This window comes from Piliocolobus tephrosceles, chromosome 10, assembly GCF_002776525.5.
Source record: "Piliocolobus tephrosceles isolate RC106 chromosome 10, ASM277652v3, whole genome shotgun sequence".
NCBI lineage: Eukaryota > Metazoa > Chordata > Mammalia > Primates > Cercopithecidae > Piliocolobus > Piliocolobus tephrosceles.
Window position 1 is genome coordinate 26,750,654 of NC_045443.1, and position 19,696 is coordinate 26,770,349.

The 19,696-nt window shown below is 35.6% G+C and overlaps 1 protein-coding gene across 2 annotated transcripts in view; it reads right to left on the bottom strand.

The window, feature by feature from the left end:
• Window positions 1-19,696, bottom strand: part of ITPR2 (inositol 1,4,5-trisphosphate receptor type 2) — a 492,964-nt gene that overhangs the window by 130,854 nt on the left and 342,414 nt on the right. For both annotated transcript variants that reach the window (XM_023209041.2, XM_023209040.2), the window contains 6 exons: window positions 16,675-16,858; window positions 15,691-15,947; window positions 13,150-13,350; window positions 10,584-10,694; window positions 6,416-6,511; window positions 4,776-4,898 (listed from right to left, as the gene is read on the bottom strand). In XM_023209041.2, coding sequence (XP_023064809.1) covers window positions 4,776-4,898; window positions 6,416-6,511; window positions 10,584-10,694; window positions 13,150-13,350; window positions 15,691-15,947; window positions 16,675-16,858 — 972 coding nt within the window. The remainder of the gene's footprint in view (window positions 1-4,775; window positions 4,899-6,415; window positions 6,512-10,583; window positions 10,695-13,149; window positions 13,351-15,690; window positions 15,948-16,674; window positions 16,859-19,696) is intronic.

Sequence of the window (19,696 nt, forward strand, 5' to 3'; positions counted from 1 at the left end):
CTTTTGCATTATGACATGGAAAGATTATATAATTACATACAAAACCTGAATTCATTATACACCAGAAGAAAATCTAGGTGAGTGTTTAAATCATCTCGAGGTGCTGAAAGAAAACTATTATGAAAACATTAAAGCCAGTAAATCAGAAAGAAGTAAATATAACTAATATGACTGACAAAAAGTTATTATCCCTAATTAAACTTCATTAAGGAAAATGAACCTTATAAAATAAGAGATAAATATACTTTCAAGTAATTCACAGAAGAAATACAAATAACCAAAGAACATATTAAAAGATAGCCCATTTTACCAGTAATCCAAAAGATATAAATCAAAATGTGATTCTCCTTTCATCTATCATATGTTAATTCATTCAGCAAACATCGTTGTTCCAAATACTATCGGTGTGGCCAGTATTTTTTTAAATGGTAACAATTTTAGGATTCAGTAAGAGAAGTACCATCATAAACTGTGGAAAACAATTTTACAGTATGCATCAGGAACCATAAAATAGTTACTACCCTGTGACCCAGTAATTAAACTTCTTGGAATTTATCCTAGAGAAATAATCAGTGTGGCAGACAAAGATTAATGTATGAGGATGTCAATCATGGCATAATTTATAATATCAAATACATTAGAAACCTAAATGTATAACAATAAGGAATGATTACACAAATCATGGTACATTCAAATGAGGAACAATTATGCAGCATTAAAATTATGTTTTCAAAGACCATTTAGTGATATAGGAAAATGCTCATAAAAAATTTTCAAGCCTGCATTTTGAAAAGAATTAAATGTAACCAATCAGAGTGACCCATTCTCTCTTGCCTTATGATCCAGGAGTTATTTTTGCTTCCTACAGCTTGCTATCTAATACTTCTCCCCAACCTGAAAAGCATATAACATTTCTCCATATGCTTCTTACTTCAGGTAGGCATTAAATGCAGGGTCTCAGACAGAAGAACAGAAATTGCTTCAGGAGAGAATGAAACAATATGGTTTAATATATATTGGACATACACAAAGTACTGAACAGTTTTCTGGACTGTGTGTAGAGACTGTTTCTACAGAAAGCAAGAAAAGAATGTAAAAGACCAAGAGTAAAGCGGACAGATGGGGCAGAGGCATAAGGAAAATATGCAGAAGATAGAAAGTCAAAAAGTGCAATTAGTTGGATTTTAAGGAAATTCTCTGCACAACACTATATAGTATTAGAAGTTAAGAAATTCCCTTTTTGAGGTATTTATAGTTTTATGTAGATCAGACAAGACACTTACAAGAAGCATTATTTGTTTCTTGTAACACCAACCACAGGAAAGGCCAAAAGGGATGTCACAGCAGAAAAAGCAGAACTACCTTACTACCGTGAAAAGAACAACAACAAAAATTGAAAGTCTGAGAGCACCAGAATAAACTGTCTGCACAAAAGATGATTATAGTAAAACAAAGAGGAAGTTGCATCGTGGTTGTGGAAGTACTGAACTGTGCAAAGCCAGAAACCAATTTGCACAGTTATTTGCCTGCAGGAGCCCAGTGACTGCATATCCACAACGAAAACAGTGGAAACTGGACTCTACCAAATCCCTATAGCACAGCTACATGGCCACTTCTGAAGCAGTGCTTACAACCAACCACTCCTTGTGAGTTTGTGGAGGACAATAGATTCATGAGGAACTTGGCAACAATCTTAGGGATTGGCCTCCTGAGAAACCAAATATGACATCCTAGCCTAGAGAAAGCCAAGGAGTCACTTGCAGAAAGATCAGCAGAGCACAATGGTCCCTCTTCTGTGAGTAAAAGCTCATAATTTTTCATGAAAAATTGGTGAAGGGGTTACCCCATAAATAATACATTTATATGGTGGCCAGGAAATGACTCCTTGTGTCACTATAAAAGAATAAGCAAGCAATTGCTTAACTCTACACTGTCAGTTACATACAACTGGCCTACTTTCCTTCCATACCTGTGCCCTTTTTGGGTTCTAACAGGGACTCATGTGGACTCTTATTTAATATTTAATCTTTTACAGTGTAATCACGAGGCTTAAAGTATTCAGCAATTCAGAATCTCCTTTTCTCTTTATTCTCTTTCGTTTTGATGTTTGTTCTCTTTCTTCTAGAGGCCTGGCTTTGTTTCTGTACTTCGTATTGGACTTTCATTGCTCTACAAATCATTGCTTTTCCAACATTTTTCTTCTGGGAAGTTAAAAAAAAAACCAAAAAAACAAAAACAAAAACACCTTGATATATCCACCCCAATCATTTTCATAACATTGATTTCTCTTCCTTTCAACAAGTTGTTTTAACCCCTTGTAACATTTTTTTTTTACCACTTCTAAATTTTCACTTTTTGGACAATTCCACCATTCTTTTTGCACATGTCTATTCTCCTCTTCAAGCACTGTAATAAACTCAAATTCATGAAAATAATTGGCCTTTATGCCATCTTCATTTTGAATTTATTTCATATATAGGTTGCTTTATTTTTTTCTATCATCTTTCCATCTCTGAGCAGTGCTTGCATTCTTTACCCTCTTTGCCCATTCTTCTCAGCATGTAACAACGTCTTTTTAAAAAATTTGTATTCTGTACTCGGTTTTTGTTGTTGTTGTTTGTTTGTTTTGAGACAGTCTTACTCTGTCACCCACTGGAGTACAGTGGAGCGATCTCGGCTCACTGCAACCTCCACCTTTCAGGTTCAAGTGATTCTCGCGCCTCAGCCACCCGAGTAGCTTGGATTACAGTCATGCGCCATCACATCCAACTCATTTTTGTATTTTTAGTAGAGATGAGGTTTCGCCATGTTAGCCAGGCTGGTCTTGAACTTCTGACTTCCAGCGATCCACCCACCTCAGCCTCCCAAAGTGCTGGGATTACAGGTGTGAGCCGCTACACCTGGCCTGCATCCTCTACTCTTATGCTTGGTCTGCTTCAAACTGAAGTGACCTAACATAAGTCTTTGCTTTACCTTGACATGTTCATTGTTACCCCTAAGACACTGGTCATCTGAGATTGCTTTTTTACATTTCTTAATGGATGTGAGGTGGTTCATTCATTGTCTGCTGGTCAATCTGTCACTCTGCTGGCTTCAGGGCAAGCTTAGCTGGTCTGGTTGTTCATTCCCCACTCAACAGCTACACAGCCAGACCTTATTCATGCAGCTGCTCACTCGTGCAAGAAGACAACCTCCCCCACACACAGCAAGACTATCTTGCAGTCAAGAAAACAGAGGTGGCTCTATTTCCCCACTTTCTTCTGAAACTTACTACTGCTCATTTTGACCTTGCCTTTTTGACCTTGCGCATCTTCCTTGTCTCCTTCCCTCCACAGTGCTACAGCCTCTAAAGTAACTCCTTGACCCTGTACACATATGGCTCAGCATGTTTCTGTGTTCATTCTAGTAGCAAATATGATTTTAATTCTCAGCCTGGGATTTTTTTCTTTCTACTCACATTCAATCTCTGGTCATCTCTAGTCATTCCTTTGCTAGACTGACTCACTTTGTGTCACCTGACTTCTCTTTCTCTCTAAAATGACACCTTTTCCACATCCTAAATCTCCACTTTCTGCTTCCTTCAACTTGCCCGTCATCCTGGCTTTCAGTTGCTCAGCAGATAAAACGCTCATCTGTCTAGCTAAAACTCGTCTGCCCTTACCACTTTCTGCTCTACATAGGCATTTTGATACACTATGAGAGACCTTAAAATCTTCTCAATGAGCCAGATATATTACAAAACAATAATGGTGTCTTTTGTTAGTATCTTTCAGAATCTGACTCCCTCCTGGAAGGCTTTGTAACAACTATAGTCAAGTTCACATATATTAGACATTTATAGAAAGGGTAGAAAAGGGCATAAGAAATGTCTAAAGAGCAATCTTAAAAATAAATCTTCTGAGAATCTGACTTTATATCTATTGATGTTTATTCAATCAACTGATAAAACATACAGGGAAACAGAAGGGAATGATCGCCAATGGGAGAAAATGATGAGAAAGAAAGAGCAAGTCTCTAACGTTTGAACTTCATTTTGTAAAAACAAAGGAGCTATCATAGACAAAATCAAATTGGCGAATGTACATTTAAAATGTTTACCTCCTAAACAAATTTGCAAAATGCCAATTTAACGTTGATCTTCATGTTAATGGTATTAAATTTATGAATAGTACTCATCAGACACCTGTTTTTTAAAGTTATAAAATGGAAACAGTTCCTTCAAAAGAATTTCCAATCAGAGGCTGCCAGTTTACAGCTTTCAATCAGCGGCTGCCAGTTTACAGCTTCCAATCAGAAGTTGCCAGTTTACAGCTTACACTTCCAATCAGAGGCTGCCAGTTTACAACTTCTACAGAAAGTATGTCAACCTACAATTCAAGGAGGCCAGAGACTACCTGCCAAATTCGTCCTGATTAGGATTGAATGCACCCCCTCACTTCATACTCTGTCTCCGCAGTAGCCTCTCTTCCCCTCTCCTTCAGGACCCTCATTTGTTGCCATGGTTTATCCATGGTTCAGGCTGACATGGGAATTCTCCTCCCTTCTGGCCCAGTAGTTTTGGGTACCAAGCACTGTTTTCCTGTGGACTGTCCCCTGGCATACCTTAGGGTGCATAGTCAGGCATTCTGAGAGGCTGTTCCTCTCTTTAGCTCAAACCTAGGTGTAAGTGCTGAATAAATGAAGGGACCAAAACTTGAAAATATGACAACAAGCCACAGATACAAAACATGATTGATAGGATGAGCAAAATAATGTAAAGATATAAAATGTGACACCTGATGGGCCAGAATATAGATATTGTGTCCAACATCTTTTGGAGAAACACCATCATCTCCACCCTCATCATCCCCATGGTCACATTCCAATCCTTGGTTGTAGGCATTCTTCATCACATCCACCTATCAAAAAAAAAAAAAAAAAAAAAAAAGAAGAAGACTGAAATGCCAGAAACAACATTTGCTTTACACTGTTTATGAGGTTTAATTAACAATTGGGCAGCTTCATGAGCCTCAAAAGTATAAAAGGACCCTAAATGAAAATGGCCTTGGAAACCATCTTTATTTCAATGAACATGAAAGTATTTTCCTACAATATTTCCCTTTTCCTTGGAAATTTTTGTTTGATATATGAATGCTTATAGTGCCAAAGTTCCCAAGAATTAGGAGAATCGAGAACCTCAATAAACATCCATTATTTACTAAGTGCCCACTAAGTAACAGGCAGACATGGTGCTAGAAATTGCCCTAGGAACTGAGGTTCCCAACAGTGGATGGGAGAGAGTACCCTCAAGGAATTTACTGGTCCAGTGGGACAAGCAAGGAAGGAGGCAAACACAGTGGGGTGCTGTCAGTCCTACTCCAGGGCTATGTATGTTTCTAAGGAAGTGCAGAGCAGGGGCATATACTCAAGCAAGAGGTGGAGGGTGGGCCACAAGGAGGAAAGGGATAACAGGATAAAGGTTTTGTCCACAGAGGAACTAGTATTTTCAAAGGGCTATTGCACAGTGCCATTGTTGAATAAATATATCACTCACTGCCACATTTAACCATAGGATAGGAAATGTGTTGGTCCTTGTAACTCACTGCTTGCAGATAGACAGTGGGCTCTCATTAAATATATATTAAATCAAACTTCACCTTATCTCTCTTTTTGCCTGACCTCCTTGACTCCATTCTTTACTAATAAAGTGATGGCAAAAGAGTGTTGTGCCAGGCTTTCATAGGAGATGCCCATAGCACCAACAACAGCCCTGATGTGAGTGGAGCTTAATCACCAGGGCACTGAGCTATATTATGTGAGTATGTTCTCAATGCTTTTGGAATCCAGTGCTTTTAAAATACACCTGCATTATTTCATAATGTGCATGCCACGAGTGTAAAGGAAAAGATAACTTCTACAACAGGAAGACACACTAATGATCTCTGTGTGAGATCATTAGACTCTCTACTAGAGTCTGCACAGTTTCCTTGAGGCCAAGCATTGTACAACATATTACTGAGAAGAACAACTACAAAAAAAATTAATTTTATTTTATTTTTCAGAAGGAGGTATAAATAAAATTTTTGAAGAATATAAACTTTTTTTTACATCTCTTCCTCATATGCTCCAATACACCATTAAACTAAAGCCAACTTTTTTTCTGGCAATACATATTTGCATATAGTTTAGTATAGTGTGATAAGTTGGCTAAGAAAAGCGTTTGGAGTGGATAAAACTACTGAAGTCATAAGGCCCAGATCACACAGGCCTTTGCCAACACAGGGCCTTCTGAGGTATTGGAAATGGTAAGTCATGATGCTCCATTTGTCTCGGTAGAGCAATGAAAATCAATCAACATTTTTGCCTGACATGCATTCTCTAAACTTGTTCCTTTTAGGTTACCCAATATTAACCAAGCTTCTAAAAGTTTTCTTACCAGTTCTCTGGGTCTCATGTTAAAAAGAATTCTTTCTGCATTCTCGCTGTCATGTCTGCTTTCCATAATGGCCAGCAAAAGTTTAGATGCATTGTTCTAGAGACACAGAGTGAGTTAATGTGCATGCAAAGTCAATTTCATGGATTAATGATTTCTCTGCATTTGTTTTAATTGAGATTACTAGGACCTCTTTTTTAATCAAACGGAATTTAAAACTGCTAATTTCATTTGTCTTGTTAATTCTAAAATAGAACATTTTACTTCACTGTCAACACAAAATATAACTAATGAATCATGAGAGCTATGTTACAAGAGATATTTTAAATATTGGTGAAAAGGTACTTCAAAGGCAAAATTGACTTACTATATATCGCACTAAAATATAATCTTATTTTCCCTCACTGTTTCCTAAAGAGGCATTTCATAATGATGGTTCAATAAAAAAACAAGGTGAACAGGTATCAGTAACATATTTTACAGAAACGGTATACAATTTAAAGAATTTAGCACAATTGTTAAAATGAAATATTAATACATATTAGCAAATCGAAATCTAAAATTATATGAGCAATAATTAGAATTAATCTATAAAATTATAAATTCATGTGTTAGAAATATAAACTTATTGATAATGGCTTCCTAGTCTCACTATATGGCAGGCAATATGCAACTTGTTTCCCTTTGGGTTATGAAAGAATATCTTCTATTTTTGCTTAACAGAAAATGAAAATAGCTTATGTTGTCTTTGAAGTGTTCTAATTTGTTTTATCAATATATTATCTCAACCATTCCTATGTACAGATATCAAAAATATTTCTGATACAATTTATAATCCAAAATAGATACTCAGAGTTACAGAAAATCTTAGCCAAGAAAGCACAATATCCTAAACATTTTGAAAGATGTTACATTATATTGTGTTTTTAATAGTGCTGGCATAGAATTTTGGCAAATTGCAATATGAAATTAAATACCCAGGATTTATTTCTACAGTGTGCTTGTAATATTCATTTAGATAACAATCTTAACCTCCACACACAATCTTTGATAGAAGTACAAAAGAATTGGAGTTAACATGGCTTTAAGATGTTTCTAAGTGACTCAAAGTTAACATATCATAGGATGAAAATTAAAATGAATTGTGTTTGGTCTAAATAAATAATGACCACGCAAATTTTGTTACAGTTGTGCAAATTAATTCTCCTGGGTAGTTTTAACACCAAATTCTATCCAACTATTTCCCCCCCACCAGAAGTATAGCCTAAAGATCATCTTAAGTGACCAATAACAGTGACGATGATGAAGATGATGATTGACACTAATGTCACTGACTCATTATGAAAAGACTTTAGTATTTTGGGGGAAAGGTAGTATTATCTTTTTCTGCTCCATTTTCATATTTTGCAGACTTGAACCAATCCTAAAATTCTCTTCAACAATCTAGTATCCCACATAAATAACATACCTAAAAGAGTAAGGTTCTAGGATTAGTGGAGAGCTTAAATCCTAGGAGTAATCTGAACAGATCATGGAATTCAAAGCTAAAACCTTGGCAACACTGACAGTGTTATCTAATGAACCTTCCCTCAGCAGGCCCAATACGATAGCTTAAAAATACATCCAATTTCAGAATGCTATTGGCAATACGGTACTTTTTCTAGCTAATCTTCTTTTCCATATTATGTCAGAAGAATAGAAATCTTATAAATGGCCTAATGAAATATGAATCAAATTGATAGTATGAGTCTATAAATTCCACAAAATCAAATGGAAATATCAGTGTTAGTGTAGCAGTTTCTTCTTAAAGAAGCCACATTCTTTAAAAACAAAACAAAACAGAAATCTTTACAAACAAAGCACTTCATATTTACAGCTCAGTTTTGCAAATGAAAATAAAAAGGATAACAAATATGAAAAAGTAATAGAATCTCATACTACATGAGTATATAAAGCTAAGTATACTTAAAATTAGGGATGATTAAGCAATTAAATTCAGGAACGAATGACATAAAATAAAACCTTAATAATTATTAATATGACATCTTTTTAATGTTAAAGATAATTTATTATTTAAAGTACCCTATGCATGGAAATCCCTTAAATTTCTAATACATATTATTCTGTCTTACAAACATTGTTCTTATATCGGACACATGTACAAAGCCTCAAAGATGGTTTAGAAAAGTACACACACCTCATTCACTAGGAAAAAAAGACTATACTTCAAATATTTCAAGTCAAATATATATTTGGTATTTTGACTTATCCAACTGTCATATTTTTAAAAGGTAACAATTGTACATACTAAAATTAATAAAAATTTAAATAATGATTTTTTAAAAAAGCATTTTCATTTGATTAGTTGATAATATCTTTGTGCTGTTAAGTGATGCCCTCTCATTTAATTTTTTTTACACAGGCTTTGATTTGTAAATAATCTATACGCTTATACTTTATTTTACATGGATGAGTCATTCAGTATTTCTGCCCATTAAGTTTAATTAACTATGAAAGAAATTTAAAGGTATAGTCTTTAGACTAATGAAGGATTTTAAAAGCCAAAGATCAAGACCTGTCTATGTTGTTTCTTAATAAATTATGGTTAAAGATGAAATTAAGATAAAACAACAAAAATTTTTCTAATAACTTGAATTTAAGCTGACTATCTCACAGGCTGGTTTCATTAACTGAAGCATGATGGTAATGAATCAAAGCGCAAAAGTACATTTATGTAAGAATCACCTTTTCTAATCTATGAATAGAAAGAACAGAAGCTTATACATATTACAACTGAAAATATGAAAAAATACAAACCCATCTCTTCTATTAAAGAAGCAGTTAAGCTAGGTGTGGTGGCATGCACCTGTAATCACAGCTTATCAGGAGGTGGATGCTGGAGGATCACATGGGCCCAGGAGTTCAATATCAGCCTGGGCAACATAGTGAGACCCTGACTCAAAATCAAAATAAAGATAAAGAAGCATATGCTTACTAAGATCCTTTAGCACAATCTTCACATAAACATATATACTTTCCATTGTAATACCTAAACCTAAATTTAGAAACAGAATTAGAAAAATATCATTCCTATTCTTCTTGGCTACAAATTTACCCATACAAAGTTAAATTTAATTACACATTCTTTATAGTCTTGGATAGACCAGGCTTCACAGAGAAATTGTAATTTAAGCAAGGATTATTTTTTCCTCTTTAACCCTAAACACAATAATGTGGTCTTTACTAGCTCATCTCAATTGAATATCATGCCTTAGCATTTCGGCTTTATATAATTTATTGTGTATATTAATTTGTGCTCCTGAGCTCTTATAAATGAAACTGCTGGGAACTGTGTACAAGGCTTAAATTAAAGAAACCTCTTAAAGAGAGTGTGGATATCACTGAAAGTATTTTGGGGAAAAACAAAATTTTAATGTAAAAGAGAACAACTTTTAGAAAGAAGAGAGCCATAAAACTAAAATGCAGCACTCCTTTGACTTTGTCTAATTCCTTGTGACTTTCTGGGCGGAATTCTGTGGTCAATGTGTTTTAAAAATATATCAACACCTTTTGCTTCTCCCTATAATGAAAAATATAAAATAAAAACTAGACCAGGCACGATGGCTCACACTTGTAATGCCAGCACTTTGGGAGGCCGAGGCAGGCGAATCACAAGGTCAGGAGTTCCAGACAAGTCTGGCCAACACAGTGAAACCCTATCTCTACTAAAAACACAAAAATTAGCTGGGCGTGGCGGCAGGCACCTGTAATCTCAGCTACTCGGGAAGCTGAGGCAGGAGATTGCTTGAACCTGGGAGGAGGAGGTTGCAGCGAGCCGGGATCGCGCCACTGCACTCCAGCTTAGGCAGCAGAGCTAGATTCCATCTCAAAAAGTCAAGTAAAATAAAATAAAAATAAAAATAAAAACAAAAGGGAAATCATGAAACACAGTGGCTGCTTGGAGAACTTCCAGGAAAGGACCTTGCCATGGAATATTACCTTAAAGCTAACTTCACATTGCATCCGGAGTTTAGTAAGCATTGTACTTTCACTATCCCTTTCTGTCAATTGATTCGTTGAAAACATGATAGTATGCTTTTGACAAGAGCTGCTTAAAGATTGTACTATAGAAACTGTAGCTTTTCTGGCCTGAACAGTGGATTCGCTCTACCTTTAGCTGGAGCACCAGATCCATTCGGTATTTACCAAGAGGGTTTATGTCATTCAGAATCAAAGCAATGATGATATCAATCCCATTAGACTCATGTGTAGCGATACAGGTCTAGAAAACAAAATATTTGTAAAACAGCATTTGATTCACAACAGAATAGCACAGAACTAACAGGATATAAAGCAACATAAAAACCTTAATTTTTGACCTTTAAAAAATAGCTAAGATTTGCCTTTGAGCATTTGACTTATTTTTTTGTATAGGGTCTGGCAATTAATTGATTAGTATTGCTCAAATGGCCTTGTATGCAGAACACACAGAGAGACACTGCATGAAGCATATATCTTTTAAAATATACTGTGTTTATAGAATTTCAGAGACTACTGGTTAAGTTAAATATCCTTTAATTCAATAAACTTTAATATACCAATCAATGGAGGAGTTCTTTAAGGTCAGAATTTTAAGATCTGAATTATCCTCAATAAAAGAATTTTCCCATTTATGAAAGACGTGTGTCCCTCATACCTGAGATTTGTAGGCAAATTTTACAGTACCGATGAAGCAATTTAAATTGATTGCTACTTATTGCTAAACTGATGACAAGAGATGCTGCTGTCCACACCAGGTGGAAGCGAAGACAAGTAATACAGACACTCTCCTGATGTCTGGGGACATGCTGTCAATAATGATGGCTGAAGGAAAAATTTACTGAATTTCTTAAACTTACATGAGGGATCTTCATTGGGGAAAATTTATGAAACATCCTGCGAGATAAATATCCACGTTTTGAAGGTTAAGATCAACTGTGCTGGGATTCTCAATTTAATTTTACAGGTCTTAAATCAGGAACTTGTGAGCCAGATTTGTAGGACTATGTGTTAACAATGTAGCACCTTGTCAAGGGGTATGAAAAACTGAAATCCTGGCTAGTTAAATGAGAAAGAACAAAATCAAGACAATTTTGAAATGACTGCTTTTTCAGCATGGGCCTTATTTCTCCCTCCATACAACGGAGTTTTTATTCCTCTGACACGGAGGAAAGGTGTTTTCTACCCATCTCCTACCTTTACTGAGGTTCTTTTGCTCATTAAATTATTTGCCAAACTTAAAGAGAATCTTTTTGCAGATCATCTCCAGAATTTGCCAGCAATCTTTCCTCCCACACACTTTCAGAGCAATGGGGAAGTATTTGTGAGGTTCATGTTATTTGAAAATTAGCTTTTACTTTCAGAACTTATTTGGTTTTAGTAAATTACTTTCAAAGTTCACTTCCATTCTCTTATGAGACCAAAACTGGGGAACATTCTTACAAGCTTTCCCGGAAACAGCAGAAGAGACAAATGGTATAATTATTTTCTATTATAGATGTACAAGTTTTTATCAACAACAAAACCAAATCTCTGAATTTGTATGTTTTTCCTTAACTTTAAATCAACATCTAGGTTTTCTTGTATCATTGCTCTGGGAGACTGAAATATAACCCAGAAAAATGCAGGGAAAAATCCACAAACTCTTTTGGTATTTCATATGTACAGTACAGAAAGGGAAAATACCTCCATAACAAACTGTTTATGTCAAAATTGTCCTGTTTTTATTTTATACACCTACGCATGTACATATGTGTGCATGTTCATAAATATATGTGTGTGTGCAGATACCATGTGCATATGTGTGTACATCTCATGTAAATTGCAATTTTTAAAAAAGCAAATTTCTTTTGCACATTTTTCTATGTCAGTTGTTGTTGTTTTTGCTCTCAATGGCTTCTTTAATATTTATATCCAGAAATGTTTATGACTTGAAAACTCTGTCTTCTGGACTGATCCACGCTTATGATGGTAGCTCCATGATGCCTGAGAGGAGGTGATACAGTCAACTGGCAAACTTTCAGGTGGCATCCCTTCCCTTAATTGACCCAAGTGTCCTGCCTTCTACTCCCACAATATGTCCTTGATATCCAAGCAAACAAAATCAGAGGCAAATATTCTGGAAATGAGACTTGAAACTGTGCCCTCCAGAATGTAATATAGTCGAAAGAGCACTCGATTTAGACTCAGAATCAAAAGTCCTTAGTTGTAAGAGTGGCTCTACAACTTACTGATTCTGTCACTCTGAAACTCTGGAAAGTCACTTAATCTTTGAGTTAGAGCCTATTTATCAGCAAAGTAGGAATAATGACACCTATTCACAAGTGTATTGTGCATATAAAAGAAACAACATATACTACTCCTTGTAGGGGTGCCAAAGGAGCCAAAGAAAGTTTATTCCATAAATCCTGGAAAGGTTCACTAAAGATGAAAACTGGGTGGTGGTCATGACACATATTTCACTTTTTTCAGTAAGTCGATTTTTATCTTGAACATTTTCGTGGGAATTGTTTTTACAATGAAATTATATACAAATACAGCATAGCATTTCCTCGTCTATAATTCAGTCTTTGTATGTTTTATTAGGAAAGTAAAAATGTCTGGCACAGCAAGAAGAAAGATCTTTCAAGTGCACACAGAGATTGGCTCCTTCCCCAACTTAATCCCTTTACTAATTAGTCATGAATACTTCTCGTTACCTGATTTTCATGGCAGGGGCCTTGGCAATACTCAGTCAAGCTCTCCAGGGTTTGGTTGACCAGTGCTACGTTCTTCTCATTGATGTAGAGACCCAACAGGCCCAGGCCACCGGTTGTACTTCCACAAATGCAGTCCAGAAACTGAAGGGTCTCACAGACAAGGTTGTAATTTGTTTTGTTGTTTTGATTCCTCAAGAAGTTCTGAAGGCAAAAGAAAATAAAACTGAAGGGTTACAAAAATTCACTGTGCTGATTGATTGTTGTTCTCCCCATATGTGCGCTTTTCTTTTTTTTCTTTTTTTTATTTTTTATTATACTTTAAGTTCTAGGGTACATGAACATAATGTGCAGGTTGTGCTTTTCTAACTTGTCTTTGTAAGAAAATTATTTGCATTTATTAAAATTGTCCTCCATTTAAGGAGGGAGAAAGGCCCTTAGGCCTTAGGTTTTTCCTCAAACATCTATCTATCTATCTATATATATATACACACACACACACACACGCACACACACACATACATATATACACACACGTATGTACTATATATAATATATAATATATTGTGCCTCTGTGTACATATATACATACTTTTTATATATATATCTCAAGATAGTTCATAATAAACATTTCTCAGTGTCATTATCAAACTACACACAGAGGGCAAAAGTAATGAGAAGTGGGAAAAAGAGAAAAAAAACTAGGTAGAAAGAAGTTCATTAGGGAGAGAAGCAAATTTTCAATTATAAATAATCTTATATGAACAGTGTAACTTCATTGTTCATTGATTATAAATGATATAACCATTATGAAGGGCAACTGGAAGTATCTATCAAAATTTTCAGTTAACATACAGCTCCACTTCTAAAAAGTTTTTCTAGATATATGTACACAAGTACACCAACAGGTTCCCTGCATACTGCTTGTTATACAAACACCAGAAACCATATCATAACTGTGGTAATGTGACTGGCTTAATAAACAATAGTACATTCAAACATTAGAATACTATAAAACTATAAAAATTCGGTACTTCAACATGTACCAATAAACATAACCTGGCAATAAGTAATTGACTAATAACAGATATTACTAAATGAAAAATGTAAGTTGAGGAATACCATAAAATATGATTTTTTTTTTTTTTCTTGAGACAGAGTCTCACTCTGTCACCCAGGCTGGAGTGCAGTGGCAAGATCTTGGCTCATTGCAAGCTCCGCCTCCCGGGTTCACGCCATTCTCCTGTCTCAGCGTCCAGACTAGCTGGGACTACAGGCGCCTGCCACCACGCCCAGCTAATTTTTTGTATTTTTTTTAGTAGAGACAGGGTTTCACCATGTTAGCCAGGATGGTCTTGATCTTCTGACCTTGTGATCCACCCATCTCGGCCTCCCAAAGTGCTGGGATTACAGGCGTGAGCCACCGTGCCTGGCCAGAATACCACAGAATATGATTTAAAAAAAAATGTTTACCTGCACAGATCAATATGCTTACGCATGCATAAAAATTTCTAGAAGAAAAAACCTGGACCTTGACAATATTCAGTCAAGTTCTCCAGATTAATCACCTGTTAACAGTGATTTTCTCTGGGGAGTAAACCCAGTAAAAGGGTAAGCTGGAAAGGAAACTTGTTTCATATTTCAATTTAGTATTTATTTCTATTAATTTATTATTTAATGTGTTTATTTGAATTTATATCTACCATTTATTCTTCTTAAGACAATTTTAAAAGTAGTATTTTCTATACTGATCCCACACTCCTATCAGTAAACTGTTCAATCAGATACTATCTAATGTGCTATATACCCTATACATCTATTTCCTACACTGACAGACGAAATGGGTTAGGATATGCCCATGGGCACTGATCCAGTATTGTCCCTCCAGAAGCAATGTTTCTGGCCTTGGCCTGCTTGTGTACAAACAATGCAAAACAGCGGCCAAAATTCAAAATTCATAGGCACTCCTAAGTTCATCTATCTAACAAAGGAAAATGCAGGAAAGAAGATATAAGACACTGACTACATTCATTTTTGAATGTATCCACCTTCACTCTAGTTAAAAACATCCTCTTCTATGTTAATTCTGTTTCAAATGAAGACATACAAATATACTCAGTACTCTCACTCGAGAAATATGAATTGGCTTGAAAATAATGAAAGCCCCTTAAGACTATAAAACCATGAAAGATATAGATGAGACAAATATGATCTCTCTCAACAATATAACCTTACCAGAGAATACTAGGAAGAGAGGATGCCCACTGAGGCTAAAAATATTTGAGGCTAAAAATATTGATGAGGATGATACTGTATGAGCCTGATTTTATTTTATTTTATTTTATTTTATTTTTGTATAAAAGGATTTTCTTCTTCCTTTTCTTCACTGATATCAAAGTTTCTTCCCATTTCAGAAGAGCGCTATTGCTTTTATTGATTATCTTTCCAAAACTCTCTCCAAAACTACTTGTTGGTTTTATTGGAATTTAATTACTTACAAACATAGGTTGTATTCTCAGCTTTCACACAAAACAGAAAAAATACCTGCAATTCCCGGTTGTGATTCTCACACAGTAACTGAAGAAATCTCAGTATCGGCTGCATGATGGCAATTGCAGGACTCATTGTTACTTCCTCTGCAGATTTTTCCTCAGTGTTTCCTGCTTCTGGTCCTGTGCACATAATGTCTATTTCTGGATCCATTTCTCTTCTGTATACACAATATGCTTTGGATGTTGCTGAAGAAGCTTCTGTTAATTGCCCTTTCATTCCCTCTTTTAAATGTAGTGTTGAATCTCTTACTGAAAACAAAGCAGCACTTTTATATTTCTGAGCCAATTTGCTTTTGCTAATTTTTAGAAAAAAAAAAAAAACAACCGGGTACCCAAATTCTCTAACAATTGAATTAAAAATAATCTGAAAAAAGGTGCAACAATTTTCAAAAAGGATTTGAGATAGCACTTAAAAGTTAAACTTGCAGTGGGTCATAAAAAAGATCTCAATGCTTAGCAAATGTTAAAAGGACTCATGTCTTTCTGATATATATATATATTTTTCATATATATAAACTCATATATATATGAGTTTCATATTCAAGAAGGTAGGAAAATGTAATAAACTTCAAAATGTTAGTGTCTTTATGATTTGTATTTAATACATGGATGATTTTGTTATTCTGAATACCAAGAATCTTTCATTGGAGTTTGGTGTGGTAATTTCTGTTTTTAAAGTTTTATTTTCATGATCACTTAAAAGATTTGGGGCAGTTTTTCTTTACCATGCATGCCACAGTGAAATCAAACATTTTTCATGTCGTTGGTTGCTTTGCACTGATTATGTCTCATTTAAGTTTAGTCCTGCAGAGCCGTTTTAGGGTCAACCCATGACCAAAATTCTTTATGGATGATCAGAGCCACAGTGGGGATAATTAAACCAACAGAAGAGAGATGACAAATGTTAATGAGATTTAAACGCTATTCCCCTCTTTTCTCTCACTCTGTTCTCCCAAATACTCAAATGCTTCTTTACCTCTCATTCGTGGACCAGATGTCATCAATTCATTGTCATCGTCCCTTTTTTTGCTACCTAAATCTATGGTATTAACTGTCACTGTTGATCTTATTTCTTTCTGAGCAGCCTTCATGCGATCATAGAGAACTTTAAAGAATTTTTCTGACTTTTTTTGTTCATGCAACTGCTGGTAGAAAGAATACTGCAAGAAAACACATTTTAAGACATCAATACCCAAGGGGAGACAAATAGTGTTTTTATGCTTGAAATAAACATAAGCATTATAGGTAAAAGCACATACTTAATACACTACCCATTATTATTTCATAAATTGACAGCCTTTGCCAGTTTCTTGTACTATTTAATGTGTACTAATAATAGTTGGTATTTACTTAGCATTTTCCACTAAACTCCAACATATTTTCATATGCTGTTTAATTTATCCTTACTGGTTATATATTTTTAAAAATGTACAGGGACATTATAAGAAGTTGTATGGAAAGAATTCTTTGATTTTTATATTATTACAAAGTCATGCATTGATTCAACATGTGTGTATTGAGTGCCTACTATGTGTCAAGCCCTCTGTTAATAGGGATAGAACAAAAATGGAAACCAACCACAATCCTTGCTCTCATAAGTTTGTAATCTAAAGTGGAAAATAGCCATCAATCCAATGATCACCCTGTATAAACATGAGTTTATGGAAAGTTACAAAGGACTATTTTTCTCTTTATCTAAATTACAGCACATTTTAGAAATTTAGAAAGTGTTACCATGGTAGCCTCACTCATGGGATCTCACTGATAAACAGGTACCAACTTCTTTTGGTCCCTCATTAGCTACATTGTTTTGCATGGGGTCTCAGACAAATCCACCTTAAAATAAATTTAGTCAATAATGAGGCAGAAATGGTTCAGAAACAAAAGTATGATAAAATGTATCTTTGTAAGATGTGGAAATATTCAGCCCTGGGAAGATTTACCCAATTCTTGTCTGCTCAATGCCTTATGGAAGCGTCCAGGAGAAGCAGGAGGAGGTAGGAAAGATAACACATTCCAGGGAAGATAGAATTTGAAGTGGGTGGGGAAATTATAACTTATTACTACCAAGATTATGAGATAGACACAAGACAAGATAAATATCATTTGTAAATTAATAAAGATAGTAACTCCCTAACTATAGTGAATAAAAGAGTTATATAAGCTTGAGGAGAGATAGTATGAAGAAAACATAAGAAAAAATAATTTCCAGATCAAGCAGAACTGGTCCTATTGCAATATAAGAACATTTAAATAGCCAAATTTGGGGAGTTTGCCTCCAGGATATGCTTTCCTTTAGGAATTCCTGGAACCATGACCCACAGGTCTTGGGATCCATAACCGAGACTCTACTGACATCAGGTCTTGAAATGGTTGCCTACCCTGCAATTTTCTCTATGCACAATGTATATACACAGAGTGTCTTATGAAGCCTTAGACGTCAGCTGCACACCTACAAGGGTAAGCTCCTACACAGAAGGCGAGCAACCCTCAAGAAATAAGGCCAAAAAGTCACGGTAACCATTGCAACCACAGTAAAACAGTCAAGCTGGTTTTGTTAATTCAAACAATAAATGCAGCATCCACAGACCTCTACAATCCCATGAATTAAACAGATGATAAAGTTTGAATCTTTTCAATATAACGGGGTTAGAAGGTAGAAGGAGTTTCCAATATATTAATGAGGAGTTATGAGAACTTTGTGGCTCTATTAAAACAAAGTTTCATAATTTACGTAATTCTTCCGTATACATCACTTCATAGATACTTTCAATTCAACAGTGTGATGAATAGAGTGTTCTTAGTTCCAATTTATAGACTCATAAAATGAGGTTTAGTAAAGATGAGTGACTTGCCCAATATTATGTAACTAGTAAGGGGTAGAGCTAGGATTTAAATCTAGATTTTCTGACTCTAAATCACTAAATGTATAAAACAACCTCTTACGATCAAAACACTAGATTATTTACATAGATAACACCTTTTAAGAACCAGTATCTACAATGCTTAACAACACAATTTTTTTTTTTTTTTTGAGATGGTGTCTTGCTCTGTCACCCAGGCTGGAGTGCAGTGGCCGGATCTCAGCTCACTGCAAGCTCCACCTCCCGGGTTTAGGCCATTCTCCTGCCTCAGCCTCCGGAGAAGCTGGGACTACAGGCGCCCACCACCACACCTGGCTAGTTTTTTGTATTTTTTTAGTAGAGACGGGGTTTCACCGTGTTAGCCAGGATGGTCTCGATCTCCTGACCTCGTGATCCGCCCGTCTCGGCCTCCCAAAGTGCTGGGATTACAGCCACCGCGAACAACACGATTTTTAAAAGGAAAAGTAGGTTTCATATATATTTATATAATCTCAACAAGTAGCATAAGGATTCTTCTCACTAAAGATATGATTTTTCCTTAGGAAACTACCTCTATTAGCTGCACAGAGTGTAAAAGGAAAGAAACTCCAAGTGTTTTGGAACTAAGGGGGATGGATAAACAGATATGTGTGACAGGGGAGTGGAAGAGGCAGAGAAGCGAAGGGAAGTGAGAATCCTCAAGTGAAATATCCTAGGGGTGAGGATGGGGATGATTATTCCTAGAAAATAGATGCTTATTGCATCTAAGAGCACAGATCTGGAGCCAGACTGCATGGATTTGAAACCTGGCTCTATCTCTAACTAGCGACGTAAGCTTGGGTCTATCTCAGTTTCTTCTTCAGTAAAATAGGATAACATACCAGTTACCTCGCAGGTTGTTTGAATATTAGCCAAGGTAATACACACAAATCACAAAGAACAGTGCCTCGTATTTAGTAGGTATGATTTTTCTTATTGCTATCATTAGGTTCCATGTGAAACTGTAATAGAAGTACCTCCTGTATCCTCCCCTTCAGTTGATCTTTAATAAAGTATAGAACATACATACGTTGACTTAATGTAGTTAGAAAGGAAGAAATTAAGGAAGGGGCTGCAATTCTCAGCATGACAGAAGCAGGGGTGTTAAGAATCTAT